Source organism: Cupressus sempervirens, chromosome 8, assembly GCF_028749045.1.
Source record: "Cupressus sempervirens isolate cs-2001-9-10 chromosome 8, ASM2874904v1, whole genome shotgun sequence".
NCBI classification, from domain to species: Eukaryota; Viridiplantae; Streptophyta; class Pinopsida; order Cupressales; family Cupressaceae; genus Cupressus; species Cupressus sempervirens.
In genome coordinates, this window is record NC_143125.1 from 116,141,762 (window position 1) to 116,169,591 (window position 27,830).

The 27,830-nt window shown below is 37.2% G+C and overlaps 1 protein-coding gene across 2 annotated transcripts in view; it reads left to right on the top strand.

The window, feature by feature from the left end:
* Window positions 1–27,830, top strand: part of MCD1 (multiple chloroplast division site 1) — a 175,927-nt gene that overhangs the window by 7,860 nt on the left and 140,237 nt on the right. For both annotated transcript variants that reach the window (XM_089796941.1, XM_089796942.1), the window contains exon 3: window positions 14,512–14,675. In XM_089796941.1, the coding sequence (XP_089653067.1) occupies window positions 14,512–14,675 (164 nt within the window). The remainder of the gene's footprint in view (window positions 1–14,511; window positions 14,676–27,830) is intronic.

Sequence of the window (27,830 nt, forward strand, 5' to 3'; positions counted from 1 at the left end):
TGTCTAACATCGGTCCACCCATCCATCACAATAGAGCAGCTCGTCCTAACCCAAGTGCGTTTCATATCCTCAAACAACAAAACAACCTTTGAGTACTCTTCATCTAGGATGCTGGTTCGTAGCTTATTCTCGCTAGGGGGTACAAATGAGGGATTCATATTCAATATATCTTTTACCATTTGTTTAAAATAAGTGGAACGAGCTATATGATATGAGATACCATTAGCAACAAAGAATCTACCAATGGATGCCTCACACTTTTCCTTTGCCTATGCATTAAACATGCTTTCCACTGAGCCTTTCTTACCACTACTCATCTTTCTCTTCCCTCTAGACTCAGTAAGGCTACCACTAGTACTAATGGCGGATGATATATGCTTAGATGATTGTGATGGAATAGATGGTGATGTCACTGTCAAATTTTGCCCCTCCATTTCAGCCTCTAACTGCAATCTTTGACATTCTAATCTTTGTTTATCAGTCAAGTTAGAACAAATTTTAACTCTATGACATGCAACACCTAAAAAGTGTGACTTCACCCTTGTATAGCTACCCCTAAAATCATCAAGACAAACATGACAATCTCACACCCTAGTCCCTTTTGAATTCTTTTTAACTTTTGGCCTAGGTGTTACATCCCAATTTTTGACCTAGCTTGAATTATAGACGTTGAAGTTCACATGAAGTCAGTTGGTAGTTTAATTTGATATAATCTGGCGAAATGGTAAGATAGTTAGTCGTTATGATTTCAAGTGAAGATGACATGCTAGTTATTCGTTAATCACGAATTCATGGAATTAAGAGGAAAGGTTAACTAATATGATTATTTATAATTTATAATTTAATTACAGAGAAATTCCTTGTAGGGAGCTTGTCGAAGGGGGTGGAAGCATTGTCAGAAAAGAATTAGGCAGGGCATCACCATCATTGGATAGACAGGTAGAGAACCAAGCGATTTGTAACAGGACTCATCTCTGGAACTGCATGAGTTGTTAATAATTAATTAAATTTAATTAATTAAGTTTAAATATAAACGTATTCTTAAAAGATTTTAAATTATCCTTCGTCGTATTATTATTTTTTAATAGTTTATGCATGTGCATTTGAATATAAAAATATTTTGGCATCTTTATATGTTAATAAATTAATAGATTGTACTTTGTTTAAAAATAGAAAAAAGCTCTGCTCTGCTACAATGACGAAAAAAACGAAGTATCAAGCTAAACTCAATTGCCCTATTTCGAGATCTGCCTCTTTCAAGCAAAAGCCCTATCCGCAGCATCCCTTGGAGATCAAAAACAAATTTGCAGCACTTTCACAGCGAAATTTGGATAAAAAAGAAATCCACAATTCAGACCAATATAAATTCAATTCGATTGAAAGGCAACAGACCAGGCAAAATTGGAAAATTCGCGATATTCAAACCCTAAAAAAAGAAGACGGATGGCAATCGGTACATAGGAGAAGAAAGAGACTCCAAATCAGGCAGGAACAAAACAAACTAGGAGAAAAAATTCAGAAGCAAAAATCCTTTTATCTTCAAACCAAATATGCATTAGAACCAGAGAATAATCATAAAACCAAGCCAAAAAAAATTCGCATCCAAAAGGAACAGCTAGAAAAGCCACGATGGATTTCAGAAGTCAATGCCATCCCTCTAGGGCAAGGCATGGGGAAATTCTCTAAAAAAACGAAGGCCCCACTTATGCACGCATTGGAAAAGAAACCGCGAATTATCAATCCCACTAAAGACAAATTACTGTATGTCCCGGCGCATCGGAAATCAAGTCAAACAGAACCCCAAGGAAGAACATTAGGAAGGTCTCAACAAAATTCTCCAGAAAAAAGCACAAAATGGGATGAAGTAATCATCAGCAATATGTACAGTGAAAGAAGATGGGCGGATTGCAAGGATAAGGGCATCTACATGTATTCGAACGGTCCGTCAAGGAAAAGTTCCAGGCTAGTAGGTATGATATCTAAGATCTGGGGCAACAAGGTAAGTACTCTTAACTCATTTGCAGATAAATTTTGGTTCATTCTATGTCAAAATGCACAGGACAAAAAGGAAATTTTGGAAAATGATTTTCTATTTTATAGAGGGCACCATATTAAATTTCTAGATTGGAAACCAAACTTTAACAAAAACCACATTAAAAGCATTGAAACTATCAAATGGATGGAGAGCATAGAAATCCCATCAGAATTAATGGAGGAAAATACTATTAAAAGAATCAGTAATTCGTTAGGTACTGTAATTGGAATTGAAGAAAATCGAAACAAAACCAATAAAATCAGGGTGTTGGTCAAAACTGATAAAAATAACTCGGTCAGCAAGAAGATCATCACAAACAGATCCATATACAATTTAATCTTCAATGAATATTCAGGAGAAATACTAAAAATTGTAGATGCAGACTTCACAAAATCTGGCATCAAAAATAATATCAAAGACTTAATTAACAGTAAAAGGAAACCAGGCAAAAGAGAAGAAAGAAAGGACAAGGATATTAACAGATCCTCAATACTAAAAGAAGCTCAGAAAGAAGACATAAAAGCAAAATGTCCTGAGAAAAGGGATGCAGATTTCAGATCAGAACCAGTAAATAATGAAAAGGAACTGGAAGGAACAAAGGAAATAGAAGAGAAGGAGAATATAAGCTACCAGCATTCACTTAACAAATTTAAGCAATGTAAGGATTGCCAGCTGGAAAAAGAAGTCATCAAAGAAATGGACTTGAACATTTCCAAACTAAATAAGCTACTGCATGAAACACTCCTGATTCAAAATGACTTAATTGATCAAAGTTTATTAGCAGAAGAAATTCATAAGGAACATAAAGGGAAAAGGAGACTAAACATAGAAACAGGGGAGACATCAGGAATTTGTGGAAATCAAAATAAGGAACAGAATTAGATGACTGACATAAATCACATTTGGAATGATAAAACAAAACAAACAGAGCAAAGATTAGAACCAGTAGCAGGAAAATTGTCAGGAGAGGCCCCCCATGAAGAAGTAACAGAATAGGTGGTCATCATCCCACCAGCAGATTCAGCCCATTGGGGAAACATTACCATTAGGAAGAAAGGGAAAAAGAAGAGTTATAAGTTCTGGCAAACACCTAGTGATGGGAAATATATGTTTGCTACAGAAACAGAGAACACAGGAACAACCCTAAAAGAATCAGTATTTTCAGCAGAACTAGATCAAAATTGGGAAAGCTGTTTATTGGAGAGTCCAAACACACAAGATGGTTATAAAAAGAATGAAGTATTAGAGGACAAGGAGGACAGTCAGGAGGATGAGATTTTAAATATTGCAGAAAAGGTATTAGAAGGAAAAAATCTTGAAAAAATTGGTATAGCTATGAATCAAGAAGGTATGAAGACACCAATTTGTGGAAAACTAAAACAAAAACGTGGCAGGAAATCATTAAAAGAACTCAGAGAGGCTGCAGGGCAAGTAAAGGATCAGACAAAGATAATGGATGTTCTTCACATTGGGAAGGGGAAGTTCCTTCCCAAGGAGCAATGAAAATCACTACCTGGAATGCTAGGGGCCTTAATGTTCCTAGCAAAAAATGCTTATTAAAGCATAATCTTACCTTATTTGATTCAGATATCACATTACTACAAGAGACTAAATTAAATAAAGAAGGAGGAATAAAATTGAGCCAGAAATTAGGGAAATGGAAATAAGAATTTCAGTAGGCACAAGGGGCCTCAGGAGGACTAGGTATAATATGGAATCCTAGATTAATCAATATCAAAATATTCTCTCCACAAACAAATTGGATGGGAGCTAGAATTGTTAGTACAAAATCCAACTTACAAATTGTTATAATCAATGTTTATGGACCAACACCTACAGAAGAGAAACTTGCAGTCTGGAATGCTATCAGCACCTTCATCAACTCTTTACCCATAGAAATAGTCATAATAGGAGGAGACTTCAATGTAGTATCAAGTAAGGACGAAAAACAGGGGGGTAACCAAAAAAATAAAGCAATGGAAGACTTTAAAGATTGGATCCAGAAAGACTCTCTTATGGATATAAAAACAAAGAATGGTATATATACTTGGAATAACAGAAGAAAAGGATACTGTTATATAGCAGAAAGACTGGACAGATTTCTTTTAAAAGGAGATCTTAGCACGAATAATTTGATCAATGCGGAAATTCTACCCATGGCTGGTTCAGATCATTTTCTAGTGCAAATGGAAATCAAAGAGCAGTTTAAACCTAGCAGAAATCCCTTTAAATGTGAAAAAATGTGGTTTATGGACAAAATTTTTATGGATCAGATTAGAGATTGGTGGCAGGAGGATCAGTTTGAGGGTTCAAAAATGTTTTGCTTGGTCTTCAAACTTAAAAATATAAAACAAAATTTTTTAACATGGAATAATCTACATTTCAAAAACATCTTTAAAGAGAAACTTGAATTAGAAGGAAAAATGAGTAAATTAAATGAAGAGATTCTAATAAAAGGTATGAATAACGAATCATATCAACTGGAAAAAGAATACCTCATTAAATACGAAGAAATTCTAGCTAAAGAAGAAATATTCTGGAGGCAAAAATTCAGAGAAAAATGGCTCCTAGAAGGAGACCGGAACACAAAATTTTTTCATAACAGTACTATAAATAATAGAAACTATAAAACCATTTCTAAAATCAGGAATCCAAAGGGGAAGCAAACCGAGAATCCAGAAGAAATTGTTGAAATATTCACCAAATATTTCTATGATACTCTTAACAATTTTGAATCATCAGAAAAAACTGCTCAAGAAGAGTTGTTAAGACACATCCCTAAATTGATATCCGAAGAAGATAACAAATTTCTTAACAAGCCCTTTCCCCTTCAAGAGGTGAAATCGGCACTGTTCAGCATGAAACCGGATAAATCCCCGGGTCCAGATGGCTTCCAAGCCTTCTTTTTTCAACAGTGTTGGGACATTCTAGGAGAAGAGTTGTGGAAAGCTTTAGAAGCTACACGGAAGGGAGGAGCAATTTTAACAGAAATCAATCATACATTCTTAACTCATTCCTAAAAAAAATGAAAGCGTAGTGCTAGGGGATTTCAGACCTATCGCGTTATGTAACACTATATATAAAGTATTTTCTAAGATCCTTGCTATTCGTCTCAAAAGCTTTCTTCCTAAACTCATTTCAGAAGAACAAACTGGATTTGTCCTTGGCAGATCCATATTAGATGGCATATCTATTATATAGGAAACTATCCATTCAGCAATTAAAAATAAGGAACCTTGCATGTTGCTTAAACTAGATATCCAAAAAGCATATGATAAGGTAGATTGGAGATTCCTCTGTAAAACCTTAGAGGCCTTCGGCTTTTCCAAACAATGGATTAACATTGTTTTCCAATGTATATCAACTCCTAAAATTTTGATTCTCATCAATGGAACTCTGGAAGGCTTTTTTAATATCTCAAGGGGTATTAGACAAGGAGACCCAATATCCCCATTCCTGTTTATAATAATGGCAGAAGCATTTGGAAGGGCAATCAAGGCAGCACAAGAGGAAAGTAAAATCAAAGGAGTGAAAGTCACAAATAATGTCGACAACACTACCCATTAACAATTTGTTGACGACACTATACTTACTGGAACTAGCACTTTACAAGAGACAGAGCAAATACAAAACATCTTGGAAACATACACCAAAGCATCAGGGCAAATGATCAATGCTGAGAAATCAGAGATTTATTTCCTAAATACAAAGACAGAAGTTGAAAATCAAATTTGTCAGAAATTAGGCTTCAAAAAAGGAAATTTACCATTCAAATATCTAGGGATCTACCTTGACAAGAATATGTTTTCAAATCAGGGATGGGAACACATTCTTAAGAAAATTGATAACCATACTGAATCCTGGAAAGGAAGATGGTTAACTAAGGCAGGAAGGATAACAAAGATCAAAGCAGTATTAGCAGCTACCTCATCCTACCAACTTTCATGTTCACATTTGCCCAAAAATATCAACGCTAAATTGGAAAGTAAACTACGAAACTTCTTTTGGAAAGGATTAGAGGGCAAGCAAAAAGATGCCTTAATTAGCTAGAATAAAATATGCAAACCAAAAGAATTTGGTGTATTAGGAATAAAAAACCTGGAATGGCAGAACGAAGCACTAGGAGCCAAACAAGTTTGGAGACTCTACCAAGAAAGGGATAGGAAATGGGCTAGAATAATTTTTAACAAATATCTTGACCCCTTAGATAAAACATCATTATTCAGAACCAAAGCCCCCCCCAAGGGTTCAGCAGGATGGAATTTTATTATACATAATCGTAGTTTGATCTCCAAATACCTCACCTAGGATATAGGGAATGGAGAAGAAGCATTGTTTTGGGAAGATTCATGGGATGGTAACCCCCCGCTGATAGGGGCAGAATTATCTCAAGATGCAATATCTACCCTCAAAACTCAATTGGGAACAAAAGTGAAAGATTATTTAGAGGAAATTTACTCAGATATGGGTAAAAGTTGGAAATGGAAACAGTTATCAAATTGCGATATTAACCAAGAAGACAAAGAGAAATTGGAAAACATACTAAAAAACAGAACCATTATACTTAAGAATAGGGAAGACAAGTTAATATGGGCAGCCTCTAAAGATGGGATATACAAAGTTAAAGAAGGATACAACATGATCACAAATTCGCAGAAATGGGAAATAAGTTCCCTTCCCTTGAACCTATGTTGGGACACAGCTGGTCTCCCTAAAGCAGGCACGTTTCTATGGGAAGCCTTGCAAAAGAGAATATTAACAGCTGATAGAATTCGGAAAATGGGATTTGAAGGACCTTCTAGATGTATTCTTTGTAAAGAGGATGAAGAAACTGCAGAACACCTCTTATATACATGCAAATTTTCTAAAGAATGCTGGCGGTGGCTTCAAAGCAAATTTAATTGGTCCTCCCTGTTAGTAGGAAGATGGGAAGATCACTTAGTGGGGTGGCCTAAAGACAATCAAAAGAAAACTTATGGCAAACTCTGGAATATCTCTTCGGCCATTTTTCATTGGGAAATTTGGAAAGAATGTAATCGTCGAATTTTCCAAGATCAATGTCTATCAAAACAAGCCCTATTTACAAAAATAGAAGTAGCTATTTCCGAAGTAATGAACAGTGATCTCAGAAAGAGACCTAGAGAAGAAGAATCTTTCTCTAAATGGGACGCAGAAATAAAAAAACGATGGCCTTTATTAATCAATCCTCCCCTATACTACAAAAAAAAGAATGATTTAGCTAGACTTGAGTGTAAATGGGAACCTCCCCCCCAGGATGGATTAAGCTGAATTTTGATGGGGCCTCAAGAGGAAACCCTCGAAAAGCAGGAATTGGATGTATTATAAGGGACGAATCAAGCAATTGGATTATCAAAAGATCCAAGTCTCTAAACAAGGTATCAAATAATATCGCTGAACTTGAAGCAGTAGAAGAAGGTGTCAACCTGTGTATTAAACTTAAAATCAAAAAACTTATTATAGAAGGAGATTCCCAAATCATCATTAATGCTCTCAGGAAAGGAAGTACCCCAAACTGGGTGTTAAACTCCAAACTAGAAGCTATTAACAAAGCTCTTTTAACATTTGAAGAAATTAGATATGTTCACATTTATAGAGAAGGTAACAAAGAGGCGGATATATTAGCCAACTTAGGTACAGATGGCTTTAATACATTAGAATTTAATCATAATTCTAAACCATTTTTGATAGCAATATAATCATTTTCCTTCAAGCTCCGGCGAAGATAATTATTCCACACGTTTTGGGGCAGAGTACCAAGATAGCAAAATCTCTCACCTAAGTATTTCCATCTTTTTTAAATGATGAATCAGCAAGGAAATGTTTTATTCCCTCGGATGTCATCGCCATTATGAGGTTTCCAGAAATTTCGATTCCTCCTATTTATTCAAGGAACAGGGGTTACTTTGGCATTCACCTTAGTTTGCGTTTAGTCTCTTTCAATTAATAGAGAGAAGCTTGCTTTGAGTGTCATGGATACCAACATAAGTTTGTTTCATGCATTTGAAAAACGCACCATGGCCTTTTGTGGGCCGGTCACACAAGAGCGCTGGAATCGTCTGTTAAGGCCCATAGATGATATGAGTTGTGTAGCAGTCAGCCGTGTTTTAGGAGAAGGGGTTTTTAGCTACGAATACTCATGGAGGACTAATAGCGACGTCGTTGGGCTCTGGGTAGGATGTCTAGCTAGAGTTGGGGTAGAAAAATGGGATATCATTAGGATTACCCATAATCTTTTCGAACCCTGTTGGTTAGTTGGGTTGGAAATTGCTGTTGCAAATATTGACGCCCGACTTCGCATCCCTCTTCTTGAAGCCTACATGGAATTTGATGTGAACAGCTCGGAAATTGGAAGAAGCCCTAGACGCCCTTGCATGGTAGTTAGAGACAATTTCCAATTTTTTAGAGAATGGCCGTGAATGGAGGCAAGTATCAACTTTCTGTTAAGATGGAGGGGAATTGTTGAAGATCATGAAAGGGATTGGTTAATGACTTACCTACGGATGTATGATGCCTATATCCATCCAAACGTGGACTTTAATAATCTGGAGAATGTGGAATTCTGCTTGCCAAACTATGACAAAACTAGTAGGGGAAGATCAACATTGAATTTCCGCCAGGTTCCAAAGCCACCAACCTGAATGAAGCTACAGAAATCATAATGGTTTTTAAGATAGAATAATATTAAGATGTTAATGGGTCATTTGTATTATTCTGACCCAAATTTTGGATTTTAGCGATATTTAGTTATGGATGTTAAGTAGATAACAGACCTAGCGGATATTCGGCCAAAACTGTTAGCAGGGCATATTTTAAAATAATGTCCATATCAAACTTTTCGGAAAAACTTATGTTTCTGTATATATTAATCTATAGTAATGAAATGACTTTTAGAAATTTGCTTCGATATCTAGATTGATTTGATCATGATATTTTGGATCCACCAATTTAGCTTCCAATCTATGATTGTTTAAATTCAGTCTTTTCATTTCCGGGTATCTCATTCATTCATGAAGTTTGGGGCATAAAGTTGCAAAGATTGGGTGCCCTTCAACAATATCTTTTGGTCATTATGGCTTCCCCTTTGGATTCGGGTGAAAATATCAGACCTAGCTTTAATAAATTATTAAGTGTTAAAATCTATATGAATTTAACTTATGATTAGTTAAAGATTATTTAATAAAAAATCTAATCTTCAATCATAAATCATTTCAATATTATATTAATTATCTAAAATTAGAAGTTAATCTTTTAAAAAAACATAACCAATATGTAGTATCTAAATTTAATTAGGCCCCTGACAAGACTTATTTTTCAGATTAAAACTTAATTTGGGCCTCCTGGCTGTACAATGAGAAATAATTATGTTGGTTTTGTTAACCCTTAACAATTTGATGTTTATGATGACTGAAGACAGATTTTGTTAACATCTATACCAATTTGGAGCTTCGAGGGAAAGGCAGATTATAGATATGGATATTATAGTAAAACTTACACTAGGGTATGCCCCTTTTACTAATGTATAATATAGGACTGAAGTCCTAGGCAAGACTGGAGGTTTTCTTTACCCGTTCTTTCCTACCAGTGCCCGTCATAACGGGGGATCTATTTGTAAATTATAAATTTAAATTAATAAAGAAATTATGGCCATGGCCGTTTACTGATTAAAAAAAAAAATTAAAAAAAATTAATAGATTGATGTTTTAAAATACTTATAAGATTTTAAATTAAATTGTCGAATTATAATAATATTAATAAAACCTTTTCACCTTTGATCCAACGTTTTCATATTTCGAATCGATGGAAATTCAAATCGCGTGGAGTCGTGTAACGGCAGTAGGTGAAAAGCCGATCAAATCTTTTATATTGCCTTTGTCGTTTTCGAATGGAGGCAACCATATTCCCATCTGCTCTTGCTTCCCGCCATAGTCTCAGAGTTCTGTCTTCATTAATCCGAGTTTGACAAATCATTGAAGGTATTTTGCCGTGAGTTGTTCAGTCGACCTTTCTGCCCCAAACAACCATCGTTTGCAGCACCATTCTAAATAGCCATGATACCAAATATCTGAACATACGTAAATCAATCCAGCACATCTTTGAGTGATGGAAATACTGTAGATATTTGAAGAATTTACCAGTTTGGGCGCACAGTAATCAGAGCTAAGTAAGGGTGTAATAAAATCAAATTCATTTCCTTTCACTCATGTTTTGCATCTTTTTCTTATTCTGAGTCGAGTTGATACAAAATGCATAGATTGGAGTCTTGTTGTTCTTTTCTTGTGCTCAGAAAAAAAAAGAATAATGCCAACAGAGCTTGATTACTTTACTGTTTATTAGAAAGATGATCTTTTGATAGAAGCAAATTAAAGAAGTAGTAAACTTATGATTCCATCTTAAGCATTGTCGGTTGTTACCAAATTCCATCACTTAATTCAATTATACCTTTGAATAAGGATTATGTTTTTTTAACAAACCCTGTCATTAATCTGTAGTTTGTGTCATGAAATGCTCTGTTCTCAAACAAGTAAAAGCAGTAATAATGATCATGCAGAATCATAATGTTATGAATAAGATGTAATGAGTTCAGGCACTGAGGAATCACCGATCTAAAGATCTATTGATGATTAGTGAGTGCAATGAGTTGTCCTCTTCTAGTTTGCAAGTTGGATATAATATGAGTTCATTTGCTGTATCTGTGTGTATTGAGAATTTGTTTTTCAAGGATATAGATATTGAAAATTGGTTGAAGATATAAGCGCAGGAGAAAATTAAGAATGTTGCCGAATTTAGAATGGCCAATCGTGTTTTTCTTTCTAATGCAACTGTTGAATCAAGAATGTTCAATGTGTCTCTTTTTCATTAATATAATTGCAGACTGAATCGGGGTGGTCAGTAAAAGAATACTAGTTCTTGGAAAACTGCCTTAAACCATAAATGTTTCTTTATTCATAAGAAAGTATTAAACGTGTATAAAAGATATGGATATGCAATGAAAAACTGTTCAGAACGTATTACAAACATTCATACCCTGCAAGAGTGAATTTATTAATATTAAACAAGCACCTGGAAATCACGGGCTTGGAGGCCTGATGAGGTTGAGGGGGCGTGAGGAAAGATTCATCAACAATAAGAACCGGTAATATCAGTTATGACATTTTAATAGATATCATTTAATATGAATTAATAATAGCTCATGCATATTCCTCTTATGATGATCTCTTGCTGCCAAGTCGTATGGCGTGTTATATATCATGATGCCCAGTGAATGGTAAGATTTTCCCTGTCAATTCCGGGTAGGGAGGGCCTTTCTCGTTAGAGATCATGTGGGGATATATATATTGTGGTCCGAGGTTGGGTGGTAAAGCCCCTGGCAAAGTTACACCTCTCTCAAGATGTTAGATATGCGTCAAACAGAGATAAGCCATGAATTCAATTGTTTATCGAAAACAGTTATTATCATTTTTGTTTATGAGAAGGTAAGATTAATTTGAGGTATTTCATTGTTATCATCATTTTACTTCATATAAATGCATATTGAATATAAGTAATTATCTAATCTTGAGAATTTGTCACAGATAAGCAATCAGAAGGAAAAGAAATCCAAAGCCCTAATTGATTGCGTGACAGCTGGAACCTTGATTGATATGGTGATATTGGAAGCCCTAACTGAATTCGGGGTATCGAAAACCCTATTTGAATCCGTCGTCGCGGAAAACCCTAGATAAAATCCGTTGTCGCGGAAGCCCTAAATTGAATCCATGGTCGCGGAAGCCCTAAGTGGTAAAGCAGTACCAGAAGCCCTAAATAAATCGATGGTAGTTGATGCCCTAATTGAAGCATACTTAGATGAATTTCAGTCTCAGTTTTTCCGAGGTATGTGATTTCAATATCTGAAGTAATTTCATTTCAAGTAATAGTTAAGAAATTTTGTTTAATTGACTTTAACTATAATCTTCTTCACATGAACATGAATGATGTAACTGCCTTCTTATGAAGTCGAAGTTAAAACTGTATTCTATGCTTATGATAGATGTTATAATTAGACTCGGAAAAACAGGTTGTTACACTAGGTGTGACATATTGAAGAAGAGGTTTTTTTCCTATTGAAAGGACCCTTTGCGAAATCCTTCATAATGGTGGAAGGGCATTTAAACAAATCAGATTTAGGATCAGCTCTTTTCCTAGTCCCACTACTAGCAACATTACCCCCAACCACATTTTCTTCCTCATCACCACCACTACTACTACTCCCATTGCTACTCGTTGTGCTTTGTTTTGAGATTTAAAAACGCAATGGAAATATGAGCTGAAACAATGAAAAAAAATCAGACTTTTCAAACTACAAATCTATTTAAAAAATGGAAAATGGAAGCATAAAGAGTTCCATACTTGGTGCACAAAACATAAGCTCATACCCTTGGTCAAGCTCTTGGAAGCAAAAAAATTACCTCATCTTGCAAAATGAAAACCTCGGCCAGTTGCAACACACTCCAACTTCACTAGCAAAACCAAGCAAATGACAAAACAACCAAAATGTGGTCTCTTTTAACCTTTAAGGGCATTTGGAGGGGTGGGGCCCACCTGGGCGACCAAGTTGGGAGCTTTAAAAAAATGTTTTAGTGTTGACTTTTTTAATTTTTTGCATGCCAAAAATTGGGGCCAGCTGGCCATCCCTAGTATGGTCGGGGGAGTCTAGGCGTCCCCTTTTCGTACTAGGGATGACAAGCTGTCCTCCTTTTCTCACCCAGACGTCCCTGGGTTTTGGAGATGTCCCCTATTGATTTGATGATTTTGGGGATGGCTGGGGGACGTCCCATACTTGGACATCCCCGTCTCGGAAACTCTAGTTTTTTTGCCGGGGACGCATCCCAGGGGTACATAGGTCACAACCCACACTAAGAATTTCCCCCTTCATTATGAAGCCTCCTTTTGAAATTAGTTGCTATCCCTTTATATTTTATGGCTGCTTGGAATTGACATGATTAAGGCCTGTTTAATATAAGTTTTTATGTCTTGTAGATCATTGATAAAATAATGCTGTTCCTTTATATTCTTTAATTTTATCTGTTCCTCTATAGAATCAATCTGTTAAGTTTTAATAAAACCATTCTATTTGTTACTGGCTCACATAAATCTGTGAACGATGTTCAATCCACTGCCAAGTATGCGAGTCTGTGAGAGGGCTGGGTTGAGACGGTAGGAGTTAAGTGCTGTGTGCTGGATTATTTAATTCATAGATCTTGCAGACTGTAACAATCACCTCTTTATGAACTGTATTCTGCTCTAGCCTCGTGCTACTCTTCAAGGTGCTGAAATCGGATGTAGGGTGCACTATGATTTCAATAGGATTCCAGAATTGGTGTGATCCAGCAGCTATGACTTTTTTGACTGCTTGGGTGACATATATATTAGCTTCTCGCTTTTGTGATCTGGTACTTGGCAGGAGCACGACATCTTAGATGACCAGTGCCTAAATATTAATATGTTGGCCCCTTATATAATCTTAAGCACCTTGGACAGCCTTAATAAAAGGTTATACCCTGAATTCTTAGTTGGCCCCTAGCAATGAAGTGAAAATATGTTTTATTTCATCTAGTTGGACTTTGATTTAATTCTTTTCCTTAATCTTCAGTTGGCCCTAGCTTAATTTCTACAAAGGCTACACTGATTTTTTTAAGACTGCAATTTAATTTTTACAGATGCCGCAATCTTATATACTGGCATGGGATATGACAGCACCTCAATCTACCCCTATCTATCTGTCAAGAATCTTCAAAATAAAATTTTAAAGAGTTAGAAAGCAAACCTTTTTTAATCAGATTATCAATAACCATAAATTTGAAATTTGCAACTTGAAAGATACATGTGGTGTAAAGGCCCCAGAGTTTGTTATGTGGATCTTCCTTATGTGGATCTTCCTCAAATAGCTAGCTTCGAAGAAGTAATATGTTTTGATTTAAACCTCTCTTTATTTTGTACTAAAATAAGCATTGTCATGGCCTATGCATGGCTTGTAACTATATTGGGGCATGCAGTGTTTCAACATTCAGCATTGCAATTGCTTTGCAAACAAAGCATTTAGGGAGGGTGTATAGTCATAATACTTGGTTTTCTTTAAGGGCATTTCATAGAAATCCTTAAATATTAGCCAAGACAAAGAATACTTGCAGAAAGAAAGCTTTCAACATGAGGTAAAATGAATATGTAATGAAAAGAAGTATTATTAGTATGCCACTAAAAGGTTGATGTTTTTGCACATTTACAATTGATTCTGTTTTCTACTTGTAAACTGTTTGGTCTGTTATGTGATGTTTCTAGGAATTTCTAAGGTGGTTTCTAATATTAAGTATTAAGAAAAAACTACTTGATGCGACTCACTACTCACTCTTTTGATTTACTCAAAACTTTTTGTAATCCATACATTTGCCTTTTTCTTTGCTGTCTTATGGAATCAGCAGAATGGAGATGTTCATGCAAATTTTGCAGTAGGATTGGGTATGATGGTTGCATTCGTTGTCATTGCAATAAAGGGATATATAGCTAGGCGATCTGGTGACAATGGACGGGGTTCTGTGTCAGATCTTATAAAGAGAGGTCAACTAAGATCAGATAGAAGAGCAATGTATGTATTTTAGTTGCATGTATTTCAAAATTTCTTGAAAATTTATTTTTATATTAGATAAATTATGTCTCAGCTACCGAATTATTTTTCTGGAGTTTCATGTGATAACATGAGATTTCCTTTGGGAGAAAAAAAATGGTTTTTTTTGAGAAAGGCAACAAAGTCATTGAAATATTAATTATAAAAGATCTTTACATAAGGATCATCATGCCAAGTATAAAACATGCGAGGAAAAATTGTTAGTGGATGTTCAAGATACAAAAAATATTTAGATTAGAGTTCATGAAAAGAATCTTTTGACTGAACAAATTAATGACAGATGCAAGATGAGGTAATCTTGTTGTAACATTGTTTTTATGTTTCTATGATGAAAATGATATCTAATGGTATATATATAAATAAATAAATATATAGAGTAAGCACAAGTAGAGTTGCTAGGTTGTTACAGAGAAGATTTACAAATGCCTTTCAATGGAGGAAAAGCTTCCTGCATTTGTACACCCCTAATATTGCAAAAATTAATAGAAAATAAGATTTAATTTTTTTATATTAATTAGCGATATACAATGACACTAAGTTTTGTAAGAGGACAAATCTAACTTCTAGATAGTAATATCAAATAATGAACAATTCAAGGGGAAATATTTTTTTGCTTCTAGTCCTCAATAACATGAAGAAATTACTTAACTTTTTACATTGTGCATAACTCAGAAGTTCTTTAAACTGCATAAAGATATTGCTATTTAACTACCTTCACGTAAAAATGAATCTAATAATCCCATTTCACTATTGTTGAGAGACAACATATTATAAGATAAACTTATTAATGTCCAACAAGAGACCACAAGAGTTAAGGGACTGCCAAGACACAATAAAAGAAACTAGCAACAACAGGAGCACCAAATGGTGTCCAGGGATAAGCAGAACAAAGAGCAGCAAGAAGCAAGAGTGCCAGCCAGCCAAAAACTAGCTGCCCTCTACCATAGAGAATAGACCAAGAATCAAAGAGTACGACCTAGGTTGAGATGAAGTCTCACATCATCTCTGAGAGCCACTAGAGGTGGAGTGTTGCTGCTCTGTGTAGCTCCTGCAGGGCCTCACAAACTTGGTGTGCCTAGTAGTAGGAGGACCAGCGACTACTTGGTACCTTGGGCAAGGGAGATCATTGAGAAAAAGGAGGTGATGAGCTGATCCGTGGCCTGTCTTGAGGGTGATTGAATCTAGAAGGTGTGGTCTCAAAGTCTCAAACACTCATGAAGGTAGAGAGCAGGATCCTGCCAATCGGTGTACTCGAAGAGAGTTGAGAGAGACCGACACCCTTAGAACAAGCAATAGAACCTCCCTTCAATCTCATAATGGATGGGGCAGCGAATGATAAAGTGTGTTACAATCTCCATCTCACCCTTCTCGCATAGTAGGCAGACTGTAATGCCCCCATTTTTAGCAAGTTCTTGCAGTTAACTTAGTCAGTTCACCATCACGACCCTCGTGAGCTGACAGTAGCATTTGAGGGTCTTAGCTGTGGGGTTAAAGGCTTTCCAGCAGCCTATGGTGTGTTTGGCTCCGTTTGAGGGACTTACTATTTATAGTAAGTCAACTGCTGGTTCTGATGAGCTCAGTTGAGTTAGAGGAGTTGAGTGATGCTCTCAATTTTTATTTCGGACTTTTGGTTTGGGCCCCAAGAATCTTAGAGGGAGTGTCTATTTATATTAAGTCACCCTGTCAGGCTCATTCATCATCTTTCTATCGCTCTGTTGTAAGATTTCTATTCTGATGCTTCTACAGTTGTTTCCGCAAGACAGGTGAAATATTATTATTATTCATCTAAATATGCTGAGGTTGCTATTTTTGTTGGTGTTGTGTGTTGGTCACCTTAGTATCATAGCTCGTTGGAACTGGGTCGGAAAGTTTTAAATCGTGGGCACAAAAAACAATGGCCTTATGTGTCAGAATATTATGTTATGTTGGAAAAGGTCATTTTTGGGAGCCAAAAGTAGTTAATAATTATATTGTATGACACTTTATTATATTTTAATGTTGTATTGAGGAAATTCTTTAGTGACATTCATTTGGGAAATTTTTGCCATTTGGAGATTATAAATATGAGCCCATTTGATGAGGAAAGCATTCGATTGATTATTTGCTTTTGTTGCTTGTGAGGAGTTTCTGAGTTTGTGCCCTTGCTGAAATATAAGGGTTTTGAGATCTGAGAATTGCATTTGCAATCACTTTGCAATTTAGCTGTTGAGCTATAGCTAAGATTGCCCAACTTCTTTACTGTTTCACACTGTGGCTGAGAAGAGAATTGTTTTATGAGTTTGTTAGCATCTCCTTTACTATGGTTGACTGTGGCTAGGAGATATTATTTTTGTTGAGAAATGCACTTGTTGGAGAATTGATATTTGGAGTCCTTTCTTGTTGGTGCTTCATTCTTCTATTGAGTAATCTGATCTGTACATATTGGCATTGCCAAGGTTAGCATATTTGGCGGCTGAAAGGCACTGACTGTGCCATTTTACAGACCTGCGTTTGACTGGGAAAGCCTGGGATTTTTGTAGAGGGCTGTGTTGAATAGTACAGGGCCTGCATTGAATTTTAATGGGCTTGCAATCAGACCCTAAGAGCCCAGGCAGCTATTAGAGAAGGCTGCGATCACTATTGGAGGTGGCACAAGTACTAACCCTGCCTAACGTGGCTGCCAAAAGTTACTGTCAATGACTGCTGTAAGGAATGTTTGAGTGTTGAGGAGTGCTGGGCAGATTGTTGCATCTTTTTTCCTTTGAATTCTTGCATCCATCATCTAGGTTCCATTGTAAACACATTCAGTGTATGCAATTTCAATTTTCATTTGTTAAATGTCATGTAAGCAATCAGATTTGCATTAATTAGAAGTGGTTATATGTTTGAATTATTGGCATTGTTATTAGTTGTTCACTTGTTAGTCATTCATATAAATTTTGAAGGTAAAAACTATTTATTGCAAAAAGAGTCCAATATAATTGCAAACATTTGGACACAAGAAGACATTTTTCAGCACATCTACAGAGTGAGCCAACAGGTTCATTACAGCGGTGACATAGTTGCTTGCGAAATGCTTGACGAAATGTCAAACCACTGATTTATAAGGAAATTAATGTTTGATTGAGTTATAACCAGCTGAGGGTTATTACACAAACCCAAGCCTTCTTGTCAATGTGATGATCCATCTAAATACGAAGCCGATGTGAGCCCACCTTGAAAGACCCCAAAGAAATGTGAAGCGCGTGTGACCAACGCTGAGAAAGGTATGGAGGTCGCACAATGACCCCACTCCGAATATCCAAAAACTGCTTCGCCTAAAAGGCCATCCTCAACCAAACACCCCCTAACGATTAATCCATGTGGTAAGGATATACTGTCTGTAAATTTTTGCCCTAACGTGCTTGTTCAGCTCCTTTTGCGAAGGGAGGAGATGAATAAAGGTGTCCAAAGAAAACTAGAAGGGGGGAGGTAGTCAATGTCAATCCCCACTGTCCTCAAAAGAGCAAAAATCTGTGCATACTAGTAGCAAGCATAACCAGCGTAGTCAGTCCCCGCAATCACCTTCGAGGAGTGACAGGCTAGGTAGGAATATTTGTGACGCCCCTTGGTCGAACCTACAAAGCACTGAGGGAATGAAGGAAGCAAACCATATCAAAGATGTATTGGAGCTTGAAAGGCTAAGCCCCAAATTCAACAAAAATGATAGAGGAGAGTAGACTAGTGGCATTTGATGGTACGCCTGAGAAAGAGGGACTAGACCCTCTCCATTGAAGCCTAGTCTGACTCCAAAAAAAAAGGCCCCCAAACCACTAAACCATAAAGAATCATTAACCTGATCAACGTGTCCAAGAGAACCATCTTGGACATGGTGTCTTGGAATTGATGACGAAAGCACTGCCGCTCTATAAGGGCGAGGGACTGTAACATGCTTTTTTCCCGTAGCCAATTTAAAATTATAATTCAAGATACATCTATATTCATCACAGAATGACAAAGTGATAGTTATAATAACTACTTCATCTGAAAGAGGAATTTAATGAACGTATTCAGATATTGCTATTCACTTTAAAGAGAACAATAACAAACTAATCTAAATTCACAAGAAATACAGTTATAACTACCATATCTATTTCTTTTCCATTCCTAATACAATCTTTCAAATGATAGCACAAGGAAAATAACAAAACCAAGTATTGTGATTATATAATATTATGCCAAATGATAATAAAAAGAATGAAGTACCAAATATGAAACAGAAAACGGTCATTGTGTTGAGCAAGCCTCGACATCTACTGGAGAGTAGAAGCATTGCTATGGGCTTAACCTCCCAACCATGGACCTTTTTTTATCCCCGTACAATCTCATCCGAGAAAGACCCTCCCTACCCTGGGGTTAGGCTTGGGGCACCACGGTCTTGCCACCTAAGCATCTCGGTGAGTGCCAACTAGACAACAAATGAGCTTGTGGATATCCTCCATTAACCTATCCTCTATTAGTTAGCACTCTGACCTCTAGTGATCACAGTGACAAGCATGCCATTAACCTACCTTGGCGAAGGATTTCAGTGGCCTATTAGTTATGCCCGATCATCCACCGTTCAACTTGACAACAAGAGTTATATATTAGATAACCATGAGCTAACTCAATTATTTAATGTTGTTATACATACATACATACATACATATATATTACTGATTCATCTTGTTTTTGCTATTGCAGGGATGTTCTCTCCTTCCACCCTTTATCTTGACCATTCTAGTCCTTATGATTGCTTCCTAGGAGATCCCTTGAGTAAAGTTTTAGTATTGGTATCAATTTGCATTTATGATATCATATTCATGTACAAAAAATACGGTACTTATCTCAGAGGCATATTGCCAACACTTCTGTATAAACTAGTGTATTTAGACTATGTGTAGTAAAGTAATTCGGTGCTTCGAAACATCACATCTCCCCTATTCCTTTTGACAACCAACATCACGGGGTTCCGCACTAATGGGATAGGATAGGTATCCACTGGTGTAGTCTCATAGGGATTTCTCAATTGATTAGGGACAATCGGAGAAAGAGGCGCACTGGCTTGTACAGGTATAAATTGCTATCCTTGTCTAGTAGACGAAAATGAAATTTGAAGAAGTTGGATGCTAAAAAGATTTGGCAAGTCTGAAAACCACAAAGACTTGGCTCTTGAAAGATATAGGAGCTTGAGCACGAGACTAACTGCAGTACTCCCAGTATGGCTTATAATTATTGCTAGAAGAATGAAAAGAATCGTAGAGCTAAATTTGGAAGAATGCTCACAAAGTTATGGCGAGAAGATATATAAAACAGTCTGCAAACGCATGCTCGGTTACAAGAAAGGTTGAGGTGGCAAACACATAGCTAGGTATTGGTTCCATAAAGAATTACATTTCCATTGACTCAAAAAAAGAATAAACTCTGTTGGTTGAAATATTTGAAAAGAACATTTGCGAAATAAAAGCCTGATGAAAAGATAGGCAATTGCTCAAAATCAACTAGGAACAATAATAATGATAATGGTTCTCCCACCAAATGATTTTAAAAATATATCGGCATCATGGTATCTATGCCACCTCTATTTGTACGTACACATAGATACATGTGCGTAAATTTAATCATTTATTTCTTTTATACCATTATATTGATTCACACACACACACACACACACATATACATGTATGTGAAAGCATAGGTATCCTAGTAGCAAGGTGTTAGTATGTAAAGTATAATAGGATGCTCCACAATAATCTCAGATAAAAAGGTAACAACTTATCTTATTAATTTAATGCTTAATGTTTATCTTTAATTGATAAGTGTTATGAAATGCCTGGTTAGCTCATGGTTGTCCAAGGTATACTATTGCTTGCCTAGTCATTTTAACCTTAGCCAAGATGGTTAGAATCCATACCTGATGGCTTGTTAGTGGACATTTGATGCCCCAATCCTAGCTCTCGTTTTGGCAATACTTACCCCCCTTCGACGTGTTCTGCAACCAAGAAGATTTTCTTCAATAATAACATATTCCTTAATATAAATCAAGGTAACTATAATCAAAAATCATTTTCTTATTCATCATAAAGGCTAACCACCATTTGAACAAGCAATTGACTTTTCCAACTTTTTAAAATAGTATTTGTTTTTTGTAAAAATTGTAACGAACAACTAACATGTCATCTTCACATGAAGTAAAATGAACAACCATATTTCCATTTCACATGATCATATTATTTAATTGATTTAATAGCCAATTGACTTCTCATGAATTACATAACGACTATATGATTATTTAAATTGGGCGAAAATTTGGGATGTAACAGTGACCTATACCCCTTGTTGACCCGGGGTTGCATGATAGGTCTCATCCTGAAGTAGGGACTGAGAAATTTGATACCCAAGTATGTGTACGGAGAGGAAATCTCAATATCAACACCTTGGAAGAAGTGGAGTTGGGAGGTCTTCAAATAGTTGAAAACCATAGCTTGGATCTTGCCCAAATTAACCACAAGTTGCCGCGAGTTGCAAAATGAGGCCAAGCCATTTAGTAATTGTTGGAGAACCTCCAAGGATGAGGCAAGAAGAACAACATCATTTGTAAAGAAAAGTATGGAGATCAAAAGTTGATGCAAAGAACAACCATCTCGTAGGAGTGAGAGTTCATTGAGGAAAGCCTTCAACTTGTCCATGTATATGCCAAACAAAGTGGGGGAAATAGGGCAGCCCCGCTTCACCCCAATGGTGCTTTGGATGGGGTCTGAGAAACCTTGTGAAGTCCTAAATCTGCCCTCAACACTCATAAAGTCTCATGATGGCCATCAACATAATCTCCAAGATCCCCATGCCATGAAGCCTCTGAAAAAGAGGCACCCCTAGCACGAAGTCAAACTCTTTGCAAAAGTCCACAGAGCAACAATAGAGCTTCACAGAGCAATGTCTAGCCTCCTCAATGATAGCCCTAAGGGTCAAAATGTAGTCCATGGTGTGAAAGATTGCTTTGAAACTTGCCTGCCCCCTTGTACGAAGATGTCACTGTTGTCGGTAAAATTGTGTATCAGCCGACGGGTCCCTTCGGGAAGGTTCTTCGAAAAGTATTTATACACCCTTCGGGATCATTGTAATCATCATAAGCATAATGTAATGTCTTTGGTATATGTGAATAATACAAGGAGTACTGCTATTCTTGTTCATTGTTTGTGTGCGTTAATCTATTTACCCCACGCGGTAAACATTTGACGCCGTTGCTCCCTAGACCCCCAGTCGTTGCGTTTATCAATCGTGGGAAGTTGACCAGTTGATGAGACCTGGAGCTGCTGTAGGCATGGAGTGTTTGTGTACCAGTGGTGGAGAAAACAACAGAGCAAACCTTTCGAGAGGGGTGATACGCTTTGAGGCACTTGGAGTAGGTGTTGGACGTGAAGCTGCCTTGGTGGATGCATAAAGAGCTCGAGAGGAGCTGATCATCCAGTTGAGGGTAGTACAACGATACTTGGCTCAGTGTACCCAGAGTTGGAAGCAGAGAAAGCGGCACAGGTGGCTATCAAGGTCAGCTTAAGGAGACAGTATTGTGTTACCAGAGGCTATAGATGCAACTAGAGGTTACAGATGCAACGTGGTTTGGAGACCAGTTTGGTGCAGGCACGGGACGAGCGTGAAAGAAACAAATCTATTTTGTTGTAGTCAGTTAGTTAATGTATTTCGTTTTGTTAATTTATCTCGGATATTTTGTAATTTTCGTCCAAAGACAACTTTTCTTTTTGGGGGGGATGATGTCGTCAGTAAAATTGTGAATCAGCCGATGGGTCCCTTCGGGAAGGTTCTTCGGAAAGTATTTATACACCTTTCGGGATCATTGTAATCATCATAAGCATAATGTAATGTCTTGGGCATATGCGAATAATACAAGGAGTATAGCTATTCTTGTTCATTGTCTGTGTGCGTTAATCTATTTACCCCATGTGGTAAATAGTCACCTATCAAACTCACTAGAGAGAATGGTGTACAAAATCATGGCGTATAGTTTAGAGAAATTGTTTCCCACCATGATGGTTCTATAGTTATTGGGGTCTAAAGCTAACCTAAACTTGTGGATCATTTGGATAATATGCTACGCTTAGGAGGGAAGGAATCCAGTACAAACGATCATGTTGAGAAGAACCATGAGGAAGGGGCCCAGAATCGTGATACCAAGCTTGAAGAGTTCCACTTGGAACCCTTCCTCATCAATTGTCTTGCTACTATTCATGGATCTTATAGCCTCACAAATGTTGGAGAAGGTGAAGATATGGCAATGGGTTAGGGGGTGGGGATGATGAGAGCCTGATTGAGGATATCATAGAGGGTGGAGGTGTGCAAAACCAAGGAGTTGTGATCCAAGATGGAGGGAGGGGAGGGATGGTGGGGGAAGAGGGTATGTCAAAAGGAGTTGGGGGATTGTGAGAGAGAAGCACAAAGGGATGTACACTGTGACAGGAAGAGAGTCCACTTTTTATGCTGGAGGAAGTAGTGGTAAGAGAGTCTCAGTTGGATGAGTGAGGGGGAAGGGGGTGGGGAAGCTGTATGGACCAAACGTTGGAAGGACTTATAGTCCTCGTTGTACCAATAGTTCATGGGATAGGTATTCTAGCGCTTGGGGTTCCAGGAGAGGGGGAGTGCACTCCCAGAGGGAGGAGATAAGGTGGTCGAAGATGGTAGAGGTATAACCAGTAAATGTGGAAGGGTCCAAGGGGAGGAGACACCTAAGATGGGAGGTCAAGAGGTCTTGGTCCCTATCGTTGAAAGAAATGGAAATGTGGGTGGGGGGTTGCATTGGGGAGGAAGAGGTGGGGGTGGGCGAGGAGGGGAGGCCCAGACAGAAAGGCTCAGGAGGGCATGGTCAGCCAGGGGGAGGCGGGAGATGAAGGGAATGAAAGAGGCACAAGAGAGGGTATAGTCCACCACACTAGCTCCATTGCAGTGTGAACTGTCTAGGACCATTAAAGCAAGAGAGGCCATTCAGGATGACCAAGTCTGAGGACTCACAAAGCTGAAGAAGATAATGGCTGTACCGCATGAAGGGTCCATCCTTGTTCTCCGAAGATTGCCGTAGGCCCAGAGTGAAAGGATCAGACTTTGAGGTAGAAACATAATCGGTCACATGGTTGTGGAGTGGTGTCTTCATTAAATGAGTTAACTAACAATCTAGGAACCATAGAACCTGATAGGCTTGATGGGTTGTTCTCGTTTCCTTTTCTATATGTGCTCCTAACAGTTTCTAGGAGAGGAAGAGTATCATCAGAGGTTTTACCTCCCAATCATTGATTTTACAAACTTGACCTTAACAATCTCTTGCATAACTTCCTACTATAAGTAGCCCAACCCTACACAAGAGCCAGTCTTTCATACCATTTGAGATTTGGTGTTAGAACCTACAATTGTTATAGCTAGTCACACCCTATAAAAATCTTCGCTTATGAGAATGACCTTCCTAGCCGGTTAGGAATGCCCTCAAGCAAATGAGGAAATACACTCCCAAGTAGCAAGCCTTGCTGGGAAGAAGATGTAATAATGAAGTGTTTAGAGACAGAACATTGTAGAAGCAGGACCATAAGATGGAGAGAAATAATGAGGGTTGAAGAAGAAATGAAGAAAGTTGATCCCTCATTCAAGACTTTCTACCATTAGGAGATATATTTAGATAGGTACAATAGGTGCCTAGAAAATATTGATGCAATAATGTCCCAAGTGCTTGTAGAAATAAGGGACAGATTAGAGCTCCAATCCCCTCAGCAAGAAGATGTGATTGAGATAGAGGTTGATGATGATCAACTTGAAACTTCATCATGGGCCCAGGGAGGCAGTAAAAAGAAAAAACCGATAGAGATCCCAAATAAGGCTAGCGAGAAGGCATTGCAAATATTGCCAAGGGGCTCACAATATTTTGACAATACCAAGCATAATTTTTTGATAAAACAAGCTGGTCAGCATGAACGAAGCCCAAATAAAATTGGTCTGCAAATAAGAATGTTGGATGAAAGGATAGTCCAAGCTTAGGAATTTATGAAGGATGACGACTTCATAGATTCAGAAGAATTCAAGTCATTCTTGTTTAAGGTTAACTAGAATGAACTTACATTGCAACTGGAACCAGGAGATTCACCTAAGAAGACTGTTGAACTGGTGCAGAAATTGCAGGAATATGACCCAAGCAGTGAGACTCTCACTGTGGTTGAGGCTAGAGAGCTAGTCATAGAAGCATAATGCTACTTTTCCCAGGATGAGAGCTTAGCTCATTGTTTATGCTTGACTAGATTAGGAGGCAGGACAAATCAATCTCATTTGAGTAGACAAACATTGTTGGAGAGCTACAAGGGTCAGGGTTCAATGTGGACACAAAGACCATGGTTGTATGGAGTATGGCCCCTGAGTCAGAGAAGCCAACTCTCATGGAGATAAGAGACTCACCCCAAGGCAATGTGATATTCTAGAATGTCACTATTGTCTCAAGTGACTAGATTCACAACCTGATACAACATCATTAATGGGGAAAAGCAAAATGGATATGCTTGAAGAGCAACTGTACTAGACATACAACATATCCATTAAGGCTAGAAAAAGTATGAGGAGGAGCTCAAAAAGACATGTGCTACAGCAAAGAATGATTGCCCTTGAAGATGAGGTGAGGAATCTAAGGAATGTGACTAGGCTTATTACAGAGGTCATAGATCAGTAAACTCAAACTGAGGCTGATGCAACAGATATGGTTGTAAGTCAATAGATGGATGTAGATGAGTTGGATGTTGCAAAAGAGGTAGAAATCAGGACAGTACAAAACCTGTTGATTCACAAAATAAATGCTTTGAAATACTCCTCACAGAATGTACATAGTAGTTATATTGCTTTGTAGGGTGCTGAGTTTCAATGCTCAGAAGCATTATCTTTGTTATCCCCATTATTTACAACATGGGGCCCATATAGACAATTTTTGATAGTCTTGTACCAATGCTAACACAAAAGGAGTTAACTAAGGGAGTAATTATCCCTGTTAGAAAATTAATTGATGGAATTAAAGAGTTGAATGGTTTTTTCTTAGGGAAACTACAGTTGGTCCAAAATAAAATGGAAACAATTGCCACAGGGACCGCTAATTTTATACCTAGCATCATTGATGAAAATGGGAATATAAGGGAATAGTAGGAATGGTCTTCCTCTTTTGATCACATTCTGAAACATGCAAGGTTTGTTGCATATTCATTAATGAAACAGATGTCACTGTTGTATATGATATGATTGATCTGTTATACAAAATTGAATTGGATTTGGGAAAAGTTAATGCAGAGGTAAACGCAATAACAGATGCAAGGTGGAACAAGTGCCTAGATGAGCTGAACACAATCAAAGATGCCACCTGGCTAGATATTGATACTGACATTGCTATTTGGGAGGTTGTAGCTAGGATCAAAGCCTTGCCATCTGGAGATAGCGACTGAGCATGCAAAAAAGTCAAAGAATATCAAGAGGAAGGATAACTATTTGATAGAGACACCTTATCTTTGCGGTTCACCTGCTATGGGTGTGCTCTTGTTACAAATTACAAAGTTGATCTTGAACATCAAAATTGTTAGCTGCTCAAATTTTGACTATCTCCAATATTCTGTTTGTAACTGTTTTGTCTTATGTGTGAAAATTTTGTAACTGGATTTTGAACACGTGTCCTCCCACCTGAAGCTTGTTGCAATCCTTGTTTCTATAAAAGGATTTCCAGGATGTGGAGCGAGGGTCCGAATTCTGTTTTCTTTTAGTGATAATGCTATTTTGCACTTGGTCCAATTTCTTGTGTTAATTTGATGTTGTCTCAAGTTTGTATTTCAAGAACACGGTGAATAAATGAATGAAATAATTGTCGAATCCTGAGTTATTTTTTGAGTCTCGTATCAGGTACATGTATCATTCTCAAGAAGATTAATACAAAGAGGAGATTACTGAATATCTGTGTCCTTAATTTCTGTCTCCATTTTCATATATTTGTCATTTTGAGAATAAATGAACAAAGTTCATTTTATTTAATGCAGCTTGGATAGGTTATATATCAGTTGATTGTTGCTTTTTTAATTCAAGCAATTAAGTAAATGCTTCTGTGAGTTGATAGGGTTCTAAGTATATGGAAGGGATATCATAAGAATGAGAATTAGGGTTAACAACTGATATATTTGGTTGCAAGTCAATTAAATAGATCAAAATTTACTGATGTGACTCTATGTAACAATGGATAAGGCACTGGTTATCAGTTAAGAGTACGAATTGAAGCAATCATTTAGTAACACAAATCATATTAAATCAAATCAATATCTGAAGTTTGTAATAGAGAATTATGTTGGTCATTCACTTATTGTAATAGCTTTTGAATCTGTAGTTAGCTTCTATAATTCAACAATTGATTTTAATTCCAAGAAGATTAAGAGACCAAATCTGCTCTAAAGGGATGTGTAGTGTGAAAATTGCATGAAATGTTGAAATCCCTAGGTAAACCCGCCTTGATTAGCAAAGCCTAAAGTGTAGGAAGCACTATTGCTTTGTTAGTTGGTCCATACCCAAATATGTTTTGCTGCAAATGAGAAGTAGCTAATCCCTAGGTATATCCTTTATTTTCTATTCTTGTATTGTTTTAAATCTATAGATTTAAACACCAACAAGTACAATAGCAGCAAAAATAGAAGCCTCAACATATTTAGATGAATAATAATAATAATTCACTTGTCTTGTGAAAATGATTGAAGAAGCATTGGAATCAAAATTTGACAACACTGTAGTGATCCTGATGAATGAACCGGATGGAGTAACTTACTATAAATAAATGCTCCCTGCAAGATTCTTGGAGCCCAAACCAGAAGCCTGAAATAAAAATTGAGAACATCACTCAACTCCTTTAACTCAACTGAGCTCATCAGAACCAACTGTTGACTTACTATTAATAGTAAGTTCCTCAAAACAGAGCCAAAACTCACCATAGGCTGCTGGAAAGCCTATAGCCCCACAATTGAGACCCACAAATCCTACTGTCAGCTCATGAGGGTCGTGATGATAGACTGAACAAGCCATTTGTAGGAACCTATTAAAAATGGGGACATCATAGAAGGGACA